This window comes from Gambusia affinis, linkage group LG10 (assembly GCF_019740435.1).
Source record: "Gambusia affinis linkage group LG10, SWU_Gaff_1.0, whole genome shotgun sequence".
NCBI classification, from domain to species: Eukaryota; Metazoa; Chordata; class Actinopteri; order Cyprinodontiformes; family Poeciliidae; genus Gambusia; species Gambusia affinis.
In genome coordinates, this window is record NC_057877.1 from 23,495,385 (window position 1) to 23,512,997 (window position 17,613).

At 38.5% G+C, this 17,613-nt stretch overlaps 1 protein-coding gene across 1 annotated transcript in view; it reads left to right on the top strand.

Moving 5' to 3' along the window:
• Nucleotides 1-17,613, top strand: part of nek7 (NIMA-related kinase 7) — a 78,916-nt gene that overhangs the window by 49,906 nt on the left and 11,397 nt on the right. The window contains exon 7 of the mRNA XM_044129979.1: nt 7,577-7,671. Within this exon, the coding sequence (XP_043985914.1) occupies nt 7,577-7,671 (95 nt within the window). The remainder of the gene's footprint in view (nt 1-7,576; nt 7,672-17,613) is intronic.

Genomic DNA, 17,613 nt, shown 5'->3' on the forward strand with positions numbered 1-17,613 from the left:
AAAATTTCAATTTTGCATAAGACTAATAAAACTGTTTTTGGTGAGTCGAGGGCAGTCACTGAATTAGTTTTGACTATGGAGCGGTTCCAGCGACAGCTGCAAAATAAAATCAGCATCTCCATAAAGCTTGTCAGCAGAAGGAAGCAGAAATTGCTCTTGAATTTCCTGGTAGATTGCTGCTCTTAATTTGGACTTAAGATCATCCAAACTCAACCAAAATCACATTCATTAGTCAGTGTGTTTTATCAAGAGGTGACAGTCCTTTGCCCAGGTAAATAAGGAACACCTAAGACAAAGAATGCAGAAGTTGTTGTCGATGTCCTGAGATCTCTGGCTTACTGTTGGACCTTGGACTCTTTTGACGTTGAGTGTTGTATTGATCTATTAAAGTCCAGGGCCAAACCCAGTTATATTTGCTTTGTCTTGGATTTAAAAGCCAAATCTGGGAACAACATTACAACTCAGTTGAACTCATTCTAGTTCCAAGGAGAAAACCCAGTGGGATTTACAGTATCCATCAGTCATCCATCTATTGTCTTCACACATTTATCCTTGCAGGGTCATGGGAGTCCATCTCCAGCGGACTATCAGTGTTTTTCTAATTACTAATGGCAATTCAAGCCATTGATGCCTAGGCAAGGTGAAAAACTGAACTGATCAAACAAAAGACTCTTAAATTTGAAGCTGCTAAAATTAGTTCCACAACCTCTAGATTTATGGTGTGTACTTGACTTTTTACACAGTGTTCAAGCCTAATGACTTGGTTTTCTTTACCAAATAAGAACATGGAGTAACATGTCGTAAATTGTTTATCTCCGCCTGTATTAACTGGATTTTAACATCTGGAAGGAAGCAAATGTTTTGTTTTTGCAGAAAGAAACTCCATCCATCATTAAAATTCATTTGATATTTGCAGGACAGCATGATCTTAAATGGGACGTGGTGTTGACATGTATATTTTTATAGCCTTGTGGTGCCAACTGTTGCAGAATGTGGTCTTGATGGACTGGGCTTGTTCTTGTCTGTCTCAGAGATGTCAAGTAGGGATCTGGGAAGTCAGAGGTTGGTCCAAGTCAACACCTTCAGCTCTGTTGTGTTTCTCGAGCTCATACTCAAGATGTTTTTGGGGTTTTTTTGTCAGTGTTGTCAGAAAGTTATTTTACCATGACAAGGTGTGCTGGTTCTGCTGCAATGTTTAGTTAGAACAAAACAGTCTAATGGATGTTAAAACCCATGGTTCCCAGAAGAGCATTGCATTGCAAAAAGTAGCTGTCGTTGCCACATATTTGAACATAATGGTTTCTACAGCTTAAACTTGAAAATGCTTCCCTCAGAATACGGAAGTTGTGTGATGAAATACGTATGTTTGCACACATTACTTTAAACAAATGCCAGTGTGAAAAATGTGACTGCCTCTTGAAAATCTTACTAGATGGTAATAAATGATTATAATGTATTTGTGGTAACTACAAGACATAAGAAATATTCTGTAATATACACTTTAATCATTGCTCCCGCAGAGTCTGGAAAAGTATAAAGTATTTTCTAGGTTTGGAGAAGTGTCAAAGAGACAAAGAAAAAGAAGAACATTATTAGTAATACTACTACTGAAATACCCACGTTTTAAATTGTGTTGTGAAACCGATATTTACTGACGTTTTGTATATAAATACTTTTTCGGTTCATCATACACACCTGAAAAAGCAGATGATTATTGAGATTCACATATAATTTCCAGTCTGGGCTCCAGAGTGTCAGACTTCAGACAGTATTAAAATGTCAGAAAACAATGTAAAATCTGATAGACATCAGTGTCGACGCTTGGAGTTCTATCAGCTGTGCTGTTACCCAGCATCCCTCTGGACATTTCTGCAACTTCATACACTGGAAAACTCAGTAAAACAAATTCCACAGACAACTGGGATGCCATTCACACCGTGTCTCCTCCTGTGTCGAACTGTTATTACCTCAAACTGTGTGCTATTCTCAGCCCCCAGTGCTACAGCAGCTCAGACTTTGAGAACGTGTTAGTCACATGACCAGCTAAAACAGAAGCTCTATCAACCAAACATCCTACAGTGCCAGAAGAGAAGATTGAAAATATGTGTGCGTGTGTGATTGCTCATTAAAAGCTGAGTCCACAGCACCCTCTTTAGGCTGATATAGGACAGGCAGCTCCGCCTGAAGTGTGGTCAAGGTGATCAGTGAGTCTGAATCAGTGGAGATTGTTTTTTTTTTTGTTGTGCATGTTTTTTGCACTCGACATGGTAAATGTTAATCCTTGTGTATTATTTTTTTGTATAGAATCATAAAAAACATTGCTTTTTAAAACTTAAACCACTTAAAAATCAACTAACCGTTGATTTTTCTCCCCCCTCAGTAACAACAGTTTTGATACTGTTGGGTTCATTTGCATGTTGTTTTTCGCAGACGATGCTTAAAGCATCAGGAGGAACTTGTCAGTTTTTCTCGCTGATTTCCACCGTCTCTCTGCTTTAGACCGATACGCAAAAAAGAAAAAAGAAAAAAAACATTCAATTTATGTGTAAATGTATTTACCAAATCCAGATATCTGTGGACGTTCCTGGACTGGAAAAAGCTGATAAAGTCTGTAGGTTACCATGACCTATCGACACAAGAGACTCGCTTCATTCCCCCACCTCCTCCTCCGTCTGGCTTTCCCCTTGACATTTCTCACTGTGTGTTTCAAACAGCAGATCTTCTCTGTCTCTCTCTGTCACCTCACCTTCTCTCCTGCTGCTGTTTCTGTGCCTTGCTTGTTGTCACTTCTCCTTCCCGCTGTCCCTCCCTCTGGTGCTTTGACTTTTAGTCAGGGAAAGATGACGGCGTAGGTGAAGCAGAGAGAGAGGGAGAAGGTGTGAGAAAACTAGAATTGGGAGAATGGAAGCGAGTGAAAAGAGAGCAAAGCGAGCAAGAACAGGAGAGAGGCATTATGGTACTAAAAAAATGAAATGAGCGCAAGAAACAGAGGAAGGGGTGACAGAGAAAAAGTGAAAAAAATGTACAGTGTCTCAGGTAGAAGAAAGGAGTGTGACAAAGTGACAAAAAAGAGGAGAAAAAAGAAGTTGGCAAGAACAGAGTAAAATGAGAGAATGGCAGGAAACATAGGAGGAAGAAAGGGTAGAAAAGCTGTGGGGTGGAGTGGTGAGAGATAGGTATTTATATCTGTGTCTGACTGCTTTTGTGGGAACCAGATTTTAGTTTTTGATCATTCCAGTGTTCCCATTTTTAAAAAGTGAGGACGTTCTGTCTCTTCCTCTTCCTGTGAAAAACATAAGGTGGCTGTTTGCAAACGAAGCCCTGGCTTTAGTGCGACGGGTGGAAGGAATGTCAGGATGAAGGCTGAAGTCATCTGCTGAAGTTGAAGCGAAAGGAGCAGGGGATTGCATTGTGACATTAAATGACCTCACAGAGATGGCCGCAGAAGCGCAGTGTGTATGCATGCCATTGCGTGGGTTTGTAATGAGCCCAGCCACCCAGCTGAACAGAGGAGTTGGGTGGTGGAGCTGAGATGGAGGTCCAGGCTTACAGCCTGTCAGCTCCAAGGCTTTCAACTCAGCTGCTTCTCAGTACATACACCAACACACATGCACACTTCTTTTTCCCCTGTCTAGAACACTGCACACACTGAGAGAGATGGAGAAGATATCCTTTTTGTCTTCTGTACAGATATGGACTTGTGCTGAAACACCCTCAGTTTAGTTTGAACATACACCAGGGGTCTGAGGGTAGATTAAATCACAGTTCGGTAAATACTTTCGATGAGGGTACAGTAATTCACTGTCAAACATTATCATTCTTGATAAGAAAATAGAACAAAATAGAAGTTAAAATTTTGTGTCTTTAAATTCATAAGGCCTTAACCAAACATAAAATAAAGTGTGGGTTAAAGTTGAGTATCTTCTTACAATGTGAAAGTACAAAGGAAACATATTAAATACTCAGTGTACCACAGTTTGAGCGTAGTATATTTAATTTAGTGTCTAATGGTCCCTCGTGGGGAATTTAACTGTTTCTTAAAATTTATCAGTCTTGGCAAAGTGCTAATCTTAGTCTGAGATTAGCACTTTGCTAATTTCTTACTTTTCATAAAAGACAAGTTAACAAGTTGGGGAAGAGATTTATTCAGACCAATCAAACTCTCTGAAAATGTCCCCTAAACCAAATTGGTTGTTGCAAGATCTGCCCCCAAGCTTTGTGATAAGTGGCGATTAGTCTTTTACATCAATGTGAAAGAGATTTGGTCACTTTTGGTTTATAGACTTGTTATTTTAGCCACATTAGAAGGTTTTCAAGCTAAACTGCCTGGTTAAGGTTATACCTCAGCATTTCAGTCAGATTGAAGTCCAGTCCACACGGCCTTCAATCTGGCCTCTTGGTTATTTTAGGCATTTAGTGGTGAAGTTGCTGGTCTGTTAAGGATCATTCTGCTAAATAAATCTGATGGTCGGATTCTCTTTCTGAAACGGTGCTTTATATATGGAATTTATATTATGTGTACTTTTTTTATAACTCTAATTTACCCTGATTTCATCTTGTAATTTAAAGTATGTGTTGTTGGAAGGTGTAAAGGCATGCAATCAAGAAAGAAGAGGTTGGTAGAGAGTTGAATTGGGATGATGGCTCAGATTGATGTGTAGAAAGAATAAACAACAACAACAACAAAAGAACTGCAGCAGAAAACATCTCAGAATTTTTTCTCCATTTCAGTCTGACTGTGTTGCTGCCTGGATTCAAACACAGAAGTCTGAATGAAAATTAATTCATCGCCTTCGACTGTGATTCAAAATTCTGCGTAGTGGAAGCTGTAATGGAGCGCAGATAAAAGCAGGTTTATTAATGGAAACTCTGTCTGAAACATTGAAATAGTCTTGTTGGAGCTTTAGGTTTAAAGTTTATAAGGAAATGGCATCAAATCAACGAGTGCATCTCAAATGAGACAAGTTTTTGTTCATTTCACTGTACGCTCAGCAGGGGTTCAGAAGTGCTGCGTTCTTTATACTCGATGGCATCTCACCTCCCATTCAACAACACTTAAGCCGTTATGCAGCGAAAACAGTGTTGTCATTGCTATTCACTATAATGGAAATCAATCCCTACATGACTTTCAATTTATTTGCATGAATAAATAATGTGTCCTTAATTCGGCTCACTAAAGGAGCCAGAGCCCGACGCTGCAGCCCTTTTTATGCAACTATTAGCATAAGGGAGGCTGATTCTTTTAATCAACTAATAATGGATGTTAGGGGAGCCTGTTCAGACCGCACCGGGAGGCCTCAGAGCTCTCACACAAACATGGGTGTTAATACACACACACACCCACATGCACGCCCACACGCGCACATACACAGCCAGAGAGCCAATAATGTACCTAAACTACAATGAAAACCTGATAACCAATTAAAGCGGCAATCCCTGTATTCTTCCACTTTCTCCCTTTCTTCCTCTATATGCCACTGTGGATACTGATTATTTTCAGAATGACATATAACGCTTTTTTTTATTCAGAGTCACTCATCTAAGATTAAAGCTGATTTTCTCCACCCAATTAGATCTTCACCAAATTTAAAAGTGCTAGCTTTTGAGGTCAGTAGATGTCTAGTCTAATGCCTCTCCCTCTAACTTTTTTTTAATTACAGTTTATAATTTGACCTCCGTTAGACCATTTAATGTGCTGAATGGCTTGGAGAGTTTCTGTGCGAAAACAAATCTCAGTCCTGTTTTTGACCATTTTTCTTTCAATATTTTTATCCAAGCTGAGGGATGCTCACACATACCAGCTCTCTTCAGCTGTAAACTCAACAGCTACTGCACATTTACCTAAATCCAGATATAACCAGTGAGACAAAATGTACAAAAATGTCTTTCTGCATTCTGAGCATCTTTCAATCAAAAACATGTCACTCAGTAACTTTCATTGTAGATTTGAGACATAAAATGGGTTGAACACCTTTGATGTTTTTAAAAGAAAGATACCTTGTTTGAGTTGGGTTGACTGTTTTTTTTTTAAATCTAGGTTTGTATTTCTATTCTGAGCAACAAGATAAGGATATGGGTCACTGTGTGCCAAACTTTGCCTTGATAAAAGCAAAATGTGAGGCTAATTAAGACAAAAACATTGTGTCAATGTAAAATTTTCCATTTTATACAGATATGAAATCTGACCCCAAATAAAAACAAAATCTTTCCATCTATATCAACTCTTTGGTTTTTTGCCCAGTTGTGCTACTTTTTCAGTCTGAAGTCAGGAGCTGCACAAAATCATTCCAAGGGCTGAAGTGGCCCACAGACCGCACTTTGGCCATTCCTGGTCCAAATGCTTCATCAAGAGAAAAACATGGAAGAGAAATAACTTCATAATTTGTGTTCAACAGCATATACTGGCTTTATTGTTAGGACTGTTTTGTCTCTTTGGATGCTTCTCCCTCACAGTGGCTGTTTTACTATAATCCATAACAAACCCTATAGAAACTCAAATTTTTACCAGTTTATCATCCCTTGACTTGAAGTACTTGGTATATTATAGACCACTTTAAGTTTTGAGAAAAAAAATGTTAAAGTAACATAGCTCATTTGACATGGAATCAGATGCTTTTTCCACCATGTTTGCTTTGAAATTGCATCTCAAACACAGTTTAATATGATTTCCTGCAGACACACGTGCACACGCCCGCACACACACAAACGCCTGCAGACTGCAGACAGGAGTCTGTAACTTTTGTTAAAAAGTTTAAATAAAAGATAAATGCATGAGCATGATGTGTTGAGTAAAAACATTGATGTAGACATTTTGCATAATAGTCGTCATCGGTTACGTTGACTATGTGAATCCTACAGATTACGTTTATATTTTAGTGAGCCACCCTTCATGCTGCTGTTTGAGTGGATGTAAAAGAAGTCTAAGAACTTGGTGAAGTTTCCATCTTCTAACCATATGTGATCAATAAAATGCCCCCGCTGGATTTGCTTGATAGACTTTTACGTGGGAATTCACAGTAAACGGAAAGCAGATGATAAAAGCAGCCAGTCAAAGTCTGCTAAGAAAACAGCAAATTTCCAAAGCCTCCTGCAGTGCGTCATGGATGTGAAGCGAAGCTGTGCCTCCTCTTTGGGTCCAGTTGGGTGATGGTCTGATTTCCTGGAGCTTTGCCATCCGCCTTGGCAGTTGGGGATTCTTGAGTTTCAAAACCAGAAGTGGAAATGGGCCAGCTTTGACTACTGTTTCAGATCATTATGGAGTCTCACTAATGGGAACCGATTTATGTGTGTGGGTATAATTTCTGTACATGTGTTTGTATATACACATATGTGTGTATATATGGCTTTATGTTTGGTTTTGGTCTGTGTAATGCCACCGAGGTATGCAATGGAGCAAAAGTGATCAATTGTAAAGGCAAATGTTTTTATATAATATAGACTAAATTTTTTTTATTTTTCTTGTTTACTGCAACATATTAATATTACCTTTTTTTTCTATCCCTCTGCCTATTTCTTTCTATTTGTCTTCGTCTCCCCTTCGCTCCATCCCTCCTCCCTCTCTGCCTTTGTGTTCCAGTGGGTACCCCTTACTACATGTCACCAGAGAGGATACATGAAAACGGCTACAACTTCAAATCTGACATCTGGTCGCTAGGATGCCTCCTCTACGAGGTAAGCTGTTGGAATATGTGCACACTCTGTCACCTTACAGTCGGAGGAGGGAGTGACAGAGGAACACACACATTCAAACATGCACATCAACAGACAGGCCATTTTAAACCCTGCATACTTGGGATATACACTGTAATAAGAAAATCTGAACTTTCTTACATTATTATGACCAACTTCAATGAATTTTATTGGGATTTTATTTGTATAAACCAACATTAAGTAGTGCATGAATATTTTTTTGTTGAATTTGTTGCATGTTTTATGCATAAATGACTGCAAGAGTGTTTTTTCTTTTTTTAAAACAAACTTCCTGAAGTTTGCAGATGACACTGTTGTAGTCAGTCTGCTGCAGGATGGAGAGATCCAATATGGAACTGTTCTTTACTACTTTATGAAGTAGTGTGATGAGAGTTGCCTCAAGTTGAATATCAGTAAAACAAATGACATGAAGAGAAAAACCCACCCTTCTGTACCAATAATATTCAAGGAATCTCCAGTGGGAATTTTGGACAGTTTCAGTTACCTGGGAACAATTTTTAACAGTTTTCTCAAGTTTGAACAACACTCTGCAGTGATTTGCAATAAAAGTCTGCACAAGCAGTATTTTCTAAGATGGTAACATATTTTTGGCATTGATAAAATGCTGATTAGAGATTAATTATTTTGTCTATTGCTTATTTTAGCAACTTATTCTTAAAATATAAGAACAAAATAATTGGCAGTGCTCTCTCTGTCTGATATCAGACAAATTGTGAAAAAGTCTCCAGACATCCCAGCCAGCAGAAACCATCCTCTTTTAGAGAAATTTGTTCTCTTCCCTTCAAATCAGAGGTGCAGGTTGCCATCTATAGGATGCACTTGGCTGGAATATCCTTTAGTCCCAAGAGCTTTTAAAGCTCCTAATTAATTTTGACTAAGCTTGGCAGATTTTAGAACATTTTGGAGCATTTCAGAGTTTTATTCCTTGTTGTTTAGTGTGGTATTTGTGTTGACGTGTGTGGTTTATGCCTCGACTGTCTGCTGCTGTGAACCAAGTTTCCCCATGTGGGACAATAAAGAACTGAGCTGAAGTGAAGCGCTAGTTTACCACCACATGTAGCGCTTTGCTCGTAGGCCAAAAACAATGCAATTTCAATCTCATCTGGCCAGAGCAACTTCCACCTGTTGGCTGTTCCCTGTATGGCTGGTGGTAAACTGCAAACAGAGCTGCTGATGGATTTCTTCCAACAATGACTTTCTTCATGCCTTTCTTCCATAAATGCCAGATTTGCTGAGTGCATGACTAACAGTTGTCCTGCAGCTCCCCCAGAGTTACAATAATCTACTTGGCTGCTTCTCTGGTTATTGTCTCCTTACCCATTCTGTCATTTTATTGGACGATGTGGTTTGATGTTCAAAGCCTGGGGTATTATTTTATAACTCAAACATCTACTTTTTTAAAATATCTCCTCTACTTCTTCCCTGCTGTGTTCTTTGGTCTTCTTAATGCTGTTTGTTCACTTTACAGCCTTCACAGAACAGCTGGATTTATACTGAGATTAAATTACTCACAAGTTGACTCCATTTACTGAATGAAGCCACTGGATTTTATTTTGGATTATCAGAGGAAAGGGGGATATATGCTTGTTTTTTGTTTGTTCTATAACCAGAAATGCCAATAAAACAATAATTGTAGATTTTTAGGGGTATGCACACTTTGATATGGCACTGTACTTGACAGTCTTGTATGTTCCTACACCACAGTATTTTTATTTATATTTGTTATCAACAGTGACATCACAGATTTCTTTACTCGTTACGTATAAAATATTAGTTTTGGATTTTTTCTGTGCCGTCTCGGAGGCCCTGAAACTCTGGGTTGACTTTTGTTTAAATTGTAGAACCTGCTGAACATTGAAAAGCTTTCGAATGAAGGAAACTGACATGGCCATGTGTTTTAGATAAGGCTGCACGGTGACACTGACTAGTTTGATTAGTCAGGAGCAAAATGCTGCGGGGCTTTTTTTCTGAACCACACTGAGTAGAGACAAGCAGAGCTGAAGACCCCACAGCAGAACGAACAAAGGGGGGAAGAGTAAGAGGCAGAGTAATGTTGGACGTGGACAACAGTCAGTCCGACCTTGTTGTTTAACAGCTTCTCTGTGCCCTCACTACTCACAGATGAGCCCAAATTCAGAGACAGATTGTTGACTTAGGACCTGCCCACATTTTCCTCTCTTCGTCTCCCAACTCCCATGAGTTTGTGATGGTTTGAGCTGCATCTCAACGCATCGCTGACTGCACCTTCTCCACAATGCCTCAGGCATAGAGGTGGAGAACGAGCGAGGAAGAACTTTGAGCTCAGCTTACAGGGCATAAGTTCACAGGAGCTTCATGGTGAAAATTGTGGTGCGAAACATCAGTAGCCGAACAAAGCAGCAAGTGCAACAACTTCTCACCTGGTTACAAAAAAAAAAACAAAAAACGGATAAAAACAAGCGTTTTAGCTGACCCATGTTTTAACTCCGAAAAATCAGATCACATTTAAATCAAACTTAAAAAGTTTTACTTTATTCACAAACTAAAAATGGAATATGGAATAAATCAGGATCTTTGTCTGATGGAGTTTACTGTATTTTATTGAGTCTTTGAAATGAAGGTGAGGGCTTTTGACTTGACACTTAATTTGGAATAAGAAAGGAAGTATTAAAAACTTATATGTAGCTCAAGATCTGAAATACTTGATTGGTCAGACTTGAACTGGAGAAATCTACACTGACCAGAAATTCTCTTTTAGATACATGAAAACTGTATCTAAAAATTTGATTTAAAGAATAAGAATTTTTTAAAGAGAAAAAAAAACAGCTAAAACAAGAATTTTAAGTGCTATTTTTGGGCATTAGGACCACCTTATAATTAGACTTGCAACAAAATGGCAACATGTGGGCTGGTCAAACCTGGATTTAAATATTTTACAGTGGTTACAGATTATTTAAAGCAAATTCTGTGATTTGATAAATCATTCTTCTTCAAAAAAAGCAAAAATGAAAATTCTCAGTTATCTTAGAAATGCATGTTTAATGAGCTGGATATATCGCAATGCCCTCCTTAAAATTTGCATCAAGTTCCACCTTCCTGTTCCTCTATGTTGGTTCATTTTGTCTCCTTCTGTATACCATGGTGTGCTTTTACAGTTGAACAGAATAGAAATATTCTTTATTGTCCCGCAGTGGAGAAGTTCTGGTGCAACAGCAGTGAGTTAAATGCAACATGCATATTTAACTAAAATAAAAATATAAAGAATAAGAAACTGTACAGTAAGTACTCTCTTTTTCTTTATAGGAATAGAAGCTCGATGGGTTAATATAATGAAATGTACTAAATTTGAATATTTGTGCTGGAAAAAGCATCATCAGACATTTTACAAGAAATTGAAAATACTATAACATCAGCTGGGATGTGGAAAAATAGCAACGATGTTATTTGAAATTAGGAAAAACTTCAAATAACAGCAGAGTTGTAAACATTTATTGATTTTGTTTTGAGAGTAGTGATTGTTATAAAGTTTGCAAGGAGGAAGGATCTTACGCTGCTTTGCGCACCAAGGATGCAGCAGTCTGTCACTGAAGGAGCTTTCAATTTCAGTAACATCTCTGCTAGATAAATTATCCAATTATTTTAGCCAAAGTTCTTCTGTCTCCCACCACCTGCACTTGGTTGAGGGACATCCAAGGAACTAGCTGCCCTTTATCACTAGCTTCCTCTCAGTTGTGGAGAAGCTGCTGCTCCAACATAATACGCCATAGAAGGTGGCTGATGTCACTACAGAGTAGAAAAACGCCTTCAGGAGCGCCCTCTGCACTTCAAGAGACCCCTGTGTCCTCAGCAGATAGTTTGCTCTGACCTTTCCTGTAATTAGCATCAGGGTTGTAATGAGCATCTTCATTTTAACGTATGCTCAGTGATCCAACATTATGATGTTGCAAAACCGAAACCCGGACAATCAATTTCAGGGTTATATCAGTGCTGTATCTCTCTACAGCCAGGTTGAGATTATCGCTCGTCTTTGCAAAATCTTTTCCTTGTAAAGGAGTCATGAGTACGCGTTGGGTCTTTGAACTTTAAAGCCTCTGTGACTTTCAGTCAGGTTTAGTTTTTAGGCTGACATTGGTTAAAAAAAAGTATATTTTTTTAAAGTTGCAGGTTTCAAATGAAAACTTCTTATGTAATGCTTTGAGACGAGATTTTTGCCCTGAAACAATATTTAGCCACTCTGAGATCATAGTGCTGCAATAAATAAAGGAAAAGCTTGGTTTTCCTTTATTGTATATTTTTTAAGTCTCACATTGTATCAATATTTTAAGTGCAGTTTTATAGTAAAATCAAATTCCATTTAATTTTGTCTTTCATTATGCAATTGTAAACATGATATGAATAGTTTATTTTCAGTTTGGAGGTTTTTCTTCCAGAATTTGGAGTAAATCACGAGAAATGAGACCAAGAGATGAGAGGAAAAGAATAGAAGGGATCTGGAGAGCAGAATTGAAAAACTACTCGAGACTTGTTGCTCCTAGAGGATGTTCAGAGACAAACATGGAGATGTACGCCGAAAAAGTATGGGAATCTCTAAAGAAAAGTAGAAGAGGTTAAGGGCATTAAGGTAGAAAAAGTCATGAGAGTGAAACGAAATGAGACAGAAGAGTAGAAAAGTAGAAAGAGAGAATAACAAATGGCGAGAGTTGAGTTATGGATTGCTGTAGCAAAGAGAATGATGGGGCGGTTTCATTCAGAGAGAAATTGTTACAGGTACAAGAGCAGACACAGAGCTCCCCCCATCAGGTCAAGGTGAGTCATGCACGAAGCCTGTGGAGATAAAGATTTTACAATCGTATTGTTACCAGAGCAGTACTCACCACACCATGCATATTCTCTTTGAAGAAGAGGCTCGTGCTCCGCTCTTTTCTTAGCAAGACGGCTCCACAGTACGTAGTATCTCTTTCTCAGAACTTGAGCCTTCATTCCTCTCTGCTCTACTCTAACTTCTGCAAAGTTCCCTTCCACATGCCTTCTTTTCCTCACTTAACCTCCAGGCAATTCACATAGAAATCCACTTCTGATTCCTTTGTTCCTCATTGATTTCACTACGAAAGCACAGTTGGGAATGAAGATTGTGCTGGGTTTTTTTTTTATTTTATTTTTTTTCGGTGCGTTTTCTCATCTATGAATGAGTGCAGGGATTTTCGTTCCTTGTGTGTGAAGCGGCTCCGTTTGAGGGAGCCTGCATTTTTCATTCCTGCGCCCGGGGGTTGAGTTGAGGTCCGAAGGGTCTGCCCGTCAATACCTCACCATTGTATCTGCGTCCATCTTCATCTTCCATTCTGTTTGATCCCTTTCTCTTCATGTCCAACCTTATTACATCCCCTGACCCTGCACTCTGCCCTTCACCCAAACCTACTACGGCGTGCTAAACAGGGGTGCTTGTTGGGATGTCTCCCATGGAGCACCAGGAAGTAAATCACAAGGTTGGTCACATGGCACCGAGCAATGCTGGAGACACCTGGTCCTGGTCAATGCCCCCATGCAATTCGATCAGTAAGTCTCAAACTTACTGTGTTTTCTGTAAAGAGAGATACGTTTTACACTCCTGTTCATTCTGATGCTTTACGGTTTATAGCTGAATAATATCTTGAATAGATTTACGGGAATGTGTCTCCTTCCTGTATGAAACCAAAGCATCCATACCTCTGACTGTGCCCATGTCTCATACCTCCTGCACACCGCCTTTCCCTCCCGCCTTGTTTTTGGTGTTGGTTTTACGAGACCCCAAAATACTGGGTTCTCAGCATCTGGCGTTCGCATGTGATGAGCTGCCTCTGCGGTTTCCCTTTGTTTAGCTCTTATAACATTTTTTTTCTGTTCTCTAAAACATGTCAGTAGTCTGCTGCTTTCAAGGTTTGGGGCCCTGTTTTTTCAGTCTTAACACGTTTTTCTTTTTGTCTGGACATTCTAATGTAATCTATGTTAATTTAAGGTTAATCTCATAATTATTTAAACCCCTGCTAGATTCAGATTTAAAATGATCAACAAAATAAGTTTACTTATAAGACTAGGAGTGGTTATTTATCATTTTGTGAATAATTTATTGTGATAAATGGCTTATGATAACCATTTTGATTTATTGCTTTCACAATAAATTCTAATTAATGATTTTTAAACTCCCCCAAAACTACCCTTATTGTCATTAACACCCATAAACTTAAAAATAAAAGTTACCGAGTTCAGACTTCTAAATCTCCTAAAAAAGCACATTACAAATGGGAATGTTTTTCAGGAGCATTATTTGTGTTAGTGGGGCTATAATAGTTGTGACACACAGAGTCATATAATTACCTAAAGCAGATGTTGTAAATGGTTCCCGTCATCACGTTTATCTTTATTACTGCGATACCGCTAAATATTGTAATAAAACCGTAGGTCCATATTGCTCACCCCTATATGAGACGGGCATCTCTCAAGAAAGTGCAAAATTATTTTTGCTGTTTCCTTTTGTGGGAAGGTGGAAAGCCCTCCTTCCCATCACCCTAATCTTTAGGTCCACCACATATTCTACAAAGTCCACTTCACATCCAACAGCGGTTCTGTTGCCTTAACGGAAAAGAGTCATCATGTGACCCTGATCGGCCAATTGGAAGAGGACTTCTGGGAAATTAGTTGTTACATCCTGTTAATCAGCAAATAAGAAAATTGGTTTTACTTTTTTTTTCTACCAAATTAAACTAGAGAGACAAAAAAGGAAAAGGAACTGCCCTTGATGATAAAACTATCCTCAAGCTAAAACATTTCATATTCAGGGATATAACAACTATTAATTTGATTGAATAAAAGAGAGTTCCCTTCCAGTCTTTAATCACTAGTAAAGTTAACCCAAACTTGATTATTTTAAAATGGTTTCAGAATTTTTAAATTTCACTTCAGGGTGTAAAAAGAATTCATACTTTGAAGATTCAGAATGCCATCAGTGTGGGATAAAGTCGTAGTTTTATGTTATCTAAGAAGTCCATCAAGGATATTTTCTAAGTGCTTGAAGAATGCAAGTCTTAGGGGTGAAAGGTTAGAGCTGGTGTGTTCCTAAAGGAAATATAGTTTTTCTTTTAACATTTGCTACTTTTGTCTCAACAGAAGTTTTTCTTTTCTTTTCTCAAAAGATGTTAAACTATGTTTAATTTTCAGAATTCAAATATTTCCGCTCAGTACGGCTGCAGTAAGTTTGGCTCTGGTGAACATATTCCTAAAAAGATTTTCTTCAAAGATTCAGTCCACTTTAACATTTCTGTGCTTTCAACTCACTCATCCCTTTCTTCCTCCCTTTCTTTCCCTTTTTAGTGTGTTAAAGTAGGGCACTGATGGCTCCGCTGGGTGTAGGTATATGCCTAATGACTGTCCCAACATTGTAACTTGTTACTTTGATTAATATATCATCATAAAGACTCATGAAGGACCAGCACCATCTAAGAAGTTACTGGTTTCACTTGTGCAGTAGTATTTCACTTTTTGTGTGTCTTAAAACATTCTGTATATAGATATACGTTTGTCATGAAAGCATGTTAACATTTGGGTGTTTATTTTGCCATTACAGTAAGGTGTGTGTTCATAAATGAGTGAAAAGTTGTGAGAAGCCCTTTAGTCCCAGGATGTGAAGACTCCCGGGATGATGGGGCTGGGGAAGAGGAGGAAGATGGCTGCCTCTCGTAGCTCTTCCTAATTGGTGTACAGGGAGAGAAGCTGGATTCTGAAACCTGGATCAATGTAATTAAAATGGAAAGCCCCCATCCAGACATTTACAGCGCAGCCATGCCAGTTTTACATGCATGGGCTGCGGAAAGCACAACATGGCCAGTTAGCTGAAAAAGACAGACAGTCTTTTTGGTTCTCGCTTCGATTGTGTTTTGATGACGAGCTTTATTAGAGTGTTTTTAAGAGATAAATCAAAATTTCAATCCTCAGTTTAGAGATAGACTGTTTAAGGTATTAATAATAAAAGTTTAAGCACTCTGTGCTAAAACTTGTGCCCTCTGGGTTTCAAAAAGGTTTATGGTCATATTTCTTTTAAAATAAAAAGAGACATAAATTAATGCAATTCAATTTCAAATTAAGACAGCTAAAGAAATGCAGATTTGAAGACAAAAGAGCATAATCCTGAGAAGGGTAGTAGCTGGTTGATCATGTATGATATCTTGTTTATGGTCTGTAATTGCAATATTTTTCTAGCATATTTTGTATGCAGTATGGACAAATAATGGCTGTAGAATGGTTCAATTATCAGAAATTATTATTATTATTATACTTTACAGGAGGTAACTTTCAGCAGTTGTTTTCATTAAATGCCTGTCCAGTTAGGATTCTGGTCGGGCAGCTTCAAAGTGTTCATACTGTTCCTGATCAGAAGAAGCATGCTGACAAATTTAATTCCAAATCTGCCAAATCTGAATAATTTCATGCCTAACAGTGTATTTCCTATTGGATTCAATAAATCAATAACCCTTGCACCAATGTTTTATTTCTTTAATACACAGTGTTTGTACCTGTAACGGTTGAATGAAAATTAAATTTGTTGAAACCCTGTTGGTAATTGTTAATCTTAGAAAGAAAAAAAAAAAGATTTTTTTGCTAAGATTTTCTAAGAATTTTCTTTCTGGAATAAGCAGGTTAGCTGACAAAGAAAACTAGAAGTTGCCATCAGTCAGTTAAAGCCTCATTGGTGCAATTCTAGTTTTTGTGCTCTTGAAAACGAAGAGTTATAGGAAACGTTGTACATATTGTTTTTTTTCCTTTTTTTTTGTCGGACGCCTTCCAACTAAGTAGAAATTGTTTAATACAAAATAACTTTTTGTTGTTATTTTTTACAGTCCATTGAAGACAACTAACAACATATCAGTGGGGTCTAAACTCCAGCCTACACATTTGAAATTCTGCTCTTTATGAGCTTTGGACTTATGCTACCCTGAGTTGTATGGCGAGATTTTGTATTTTATGTCTCCAGTAAGCAATTGTTCTTTCTTTTTATTGGGAATAATTGGCACACATTTAGGTGGATAATGAAATCATTTGGGTGCAATAATTTAGTCTTTCTTTTGCTACCTGACCAACTAAGTAGAGTTTCTTTTGTTAAATTGGGTACAAATTATTGCATTAGTATCATTAAGTAGAAAGAGCCCATAATATTTACTTTTTATATTAATTCAAGGGGATCTCTGAGGATTAAGATTATTGTTCATTGGTTTTGTTTCGAGTAATTTTCATGGATTATGTTTTAGTTGTGACAGCTGAGCGAAACTAGTAAAGTGCTGTATCAGGGGGAGTTCTCTGAAATACAGCTGTGTGTGTGTGTGTGTGTGTGTGTGTGTGTGTGTGTGTGTGTGTGTGTGTGTGTGTGTGTGTGTGCGTTCACATGTGTGTGTGGTTTTTGAGATGCGTGCCTGTGTGTGTGTTCTGCCACCAGCAGCTCACTCCCTTTAGACAGACAGCAGGCATGCGTGTGCAGTGTGTCTTTCCCGAATATCAATGAACCGTGTACACACACATGCACAGAGGTGCGCACACCCCGGCTCACACTCACACACCAGGGCCTCAGAGGTCAGAGAGTGAGTCAATCATCTAAACCGTTGCGACGACACAGCCTGAAAAAGGAGCAAGTGTGTATTTTCCTGTTTTTGTGTGGGTATGTATCTTTATGCACGGGTGTGTGTGTGTGTGGGGGTGCGTGTGTGTGCGTGTGTGTGGGCGTGTGTGTGTGTGTGTACTCACTCCGAGAGCAGGGGGCCGGCAGCTGTCAGGGGCTAGGAGCAGCAGGCACTAATGAAGCAGATGAATAGTGCAAAAACTCGCAAATACAAACAGGACAGTTGACATTTTTCATCTGTCAAAAGCAGAAGATGCATGAAAATACGAGGGGGTCTTGTTTAA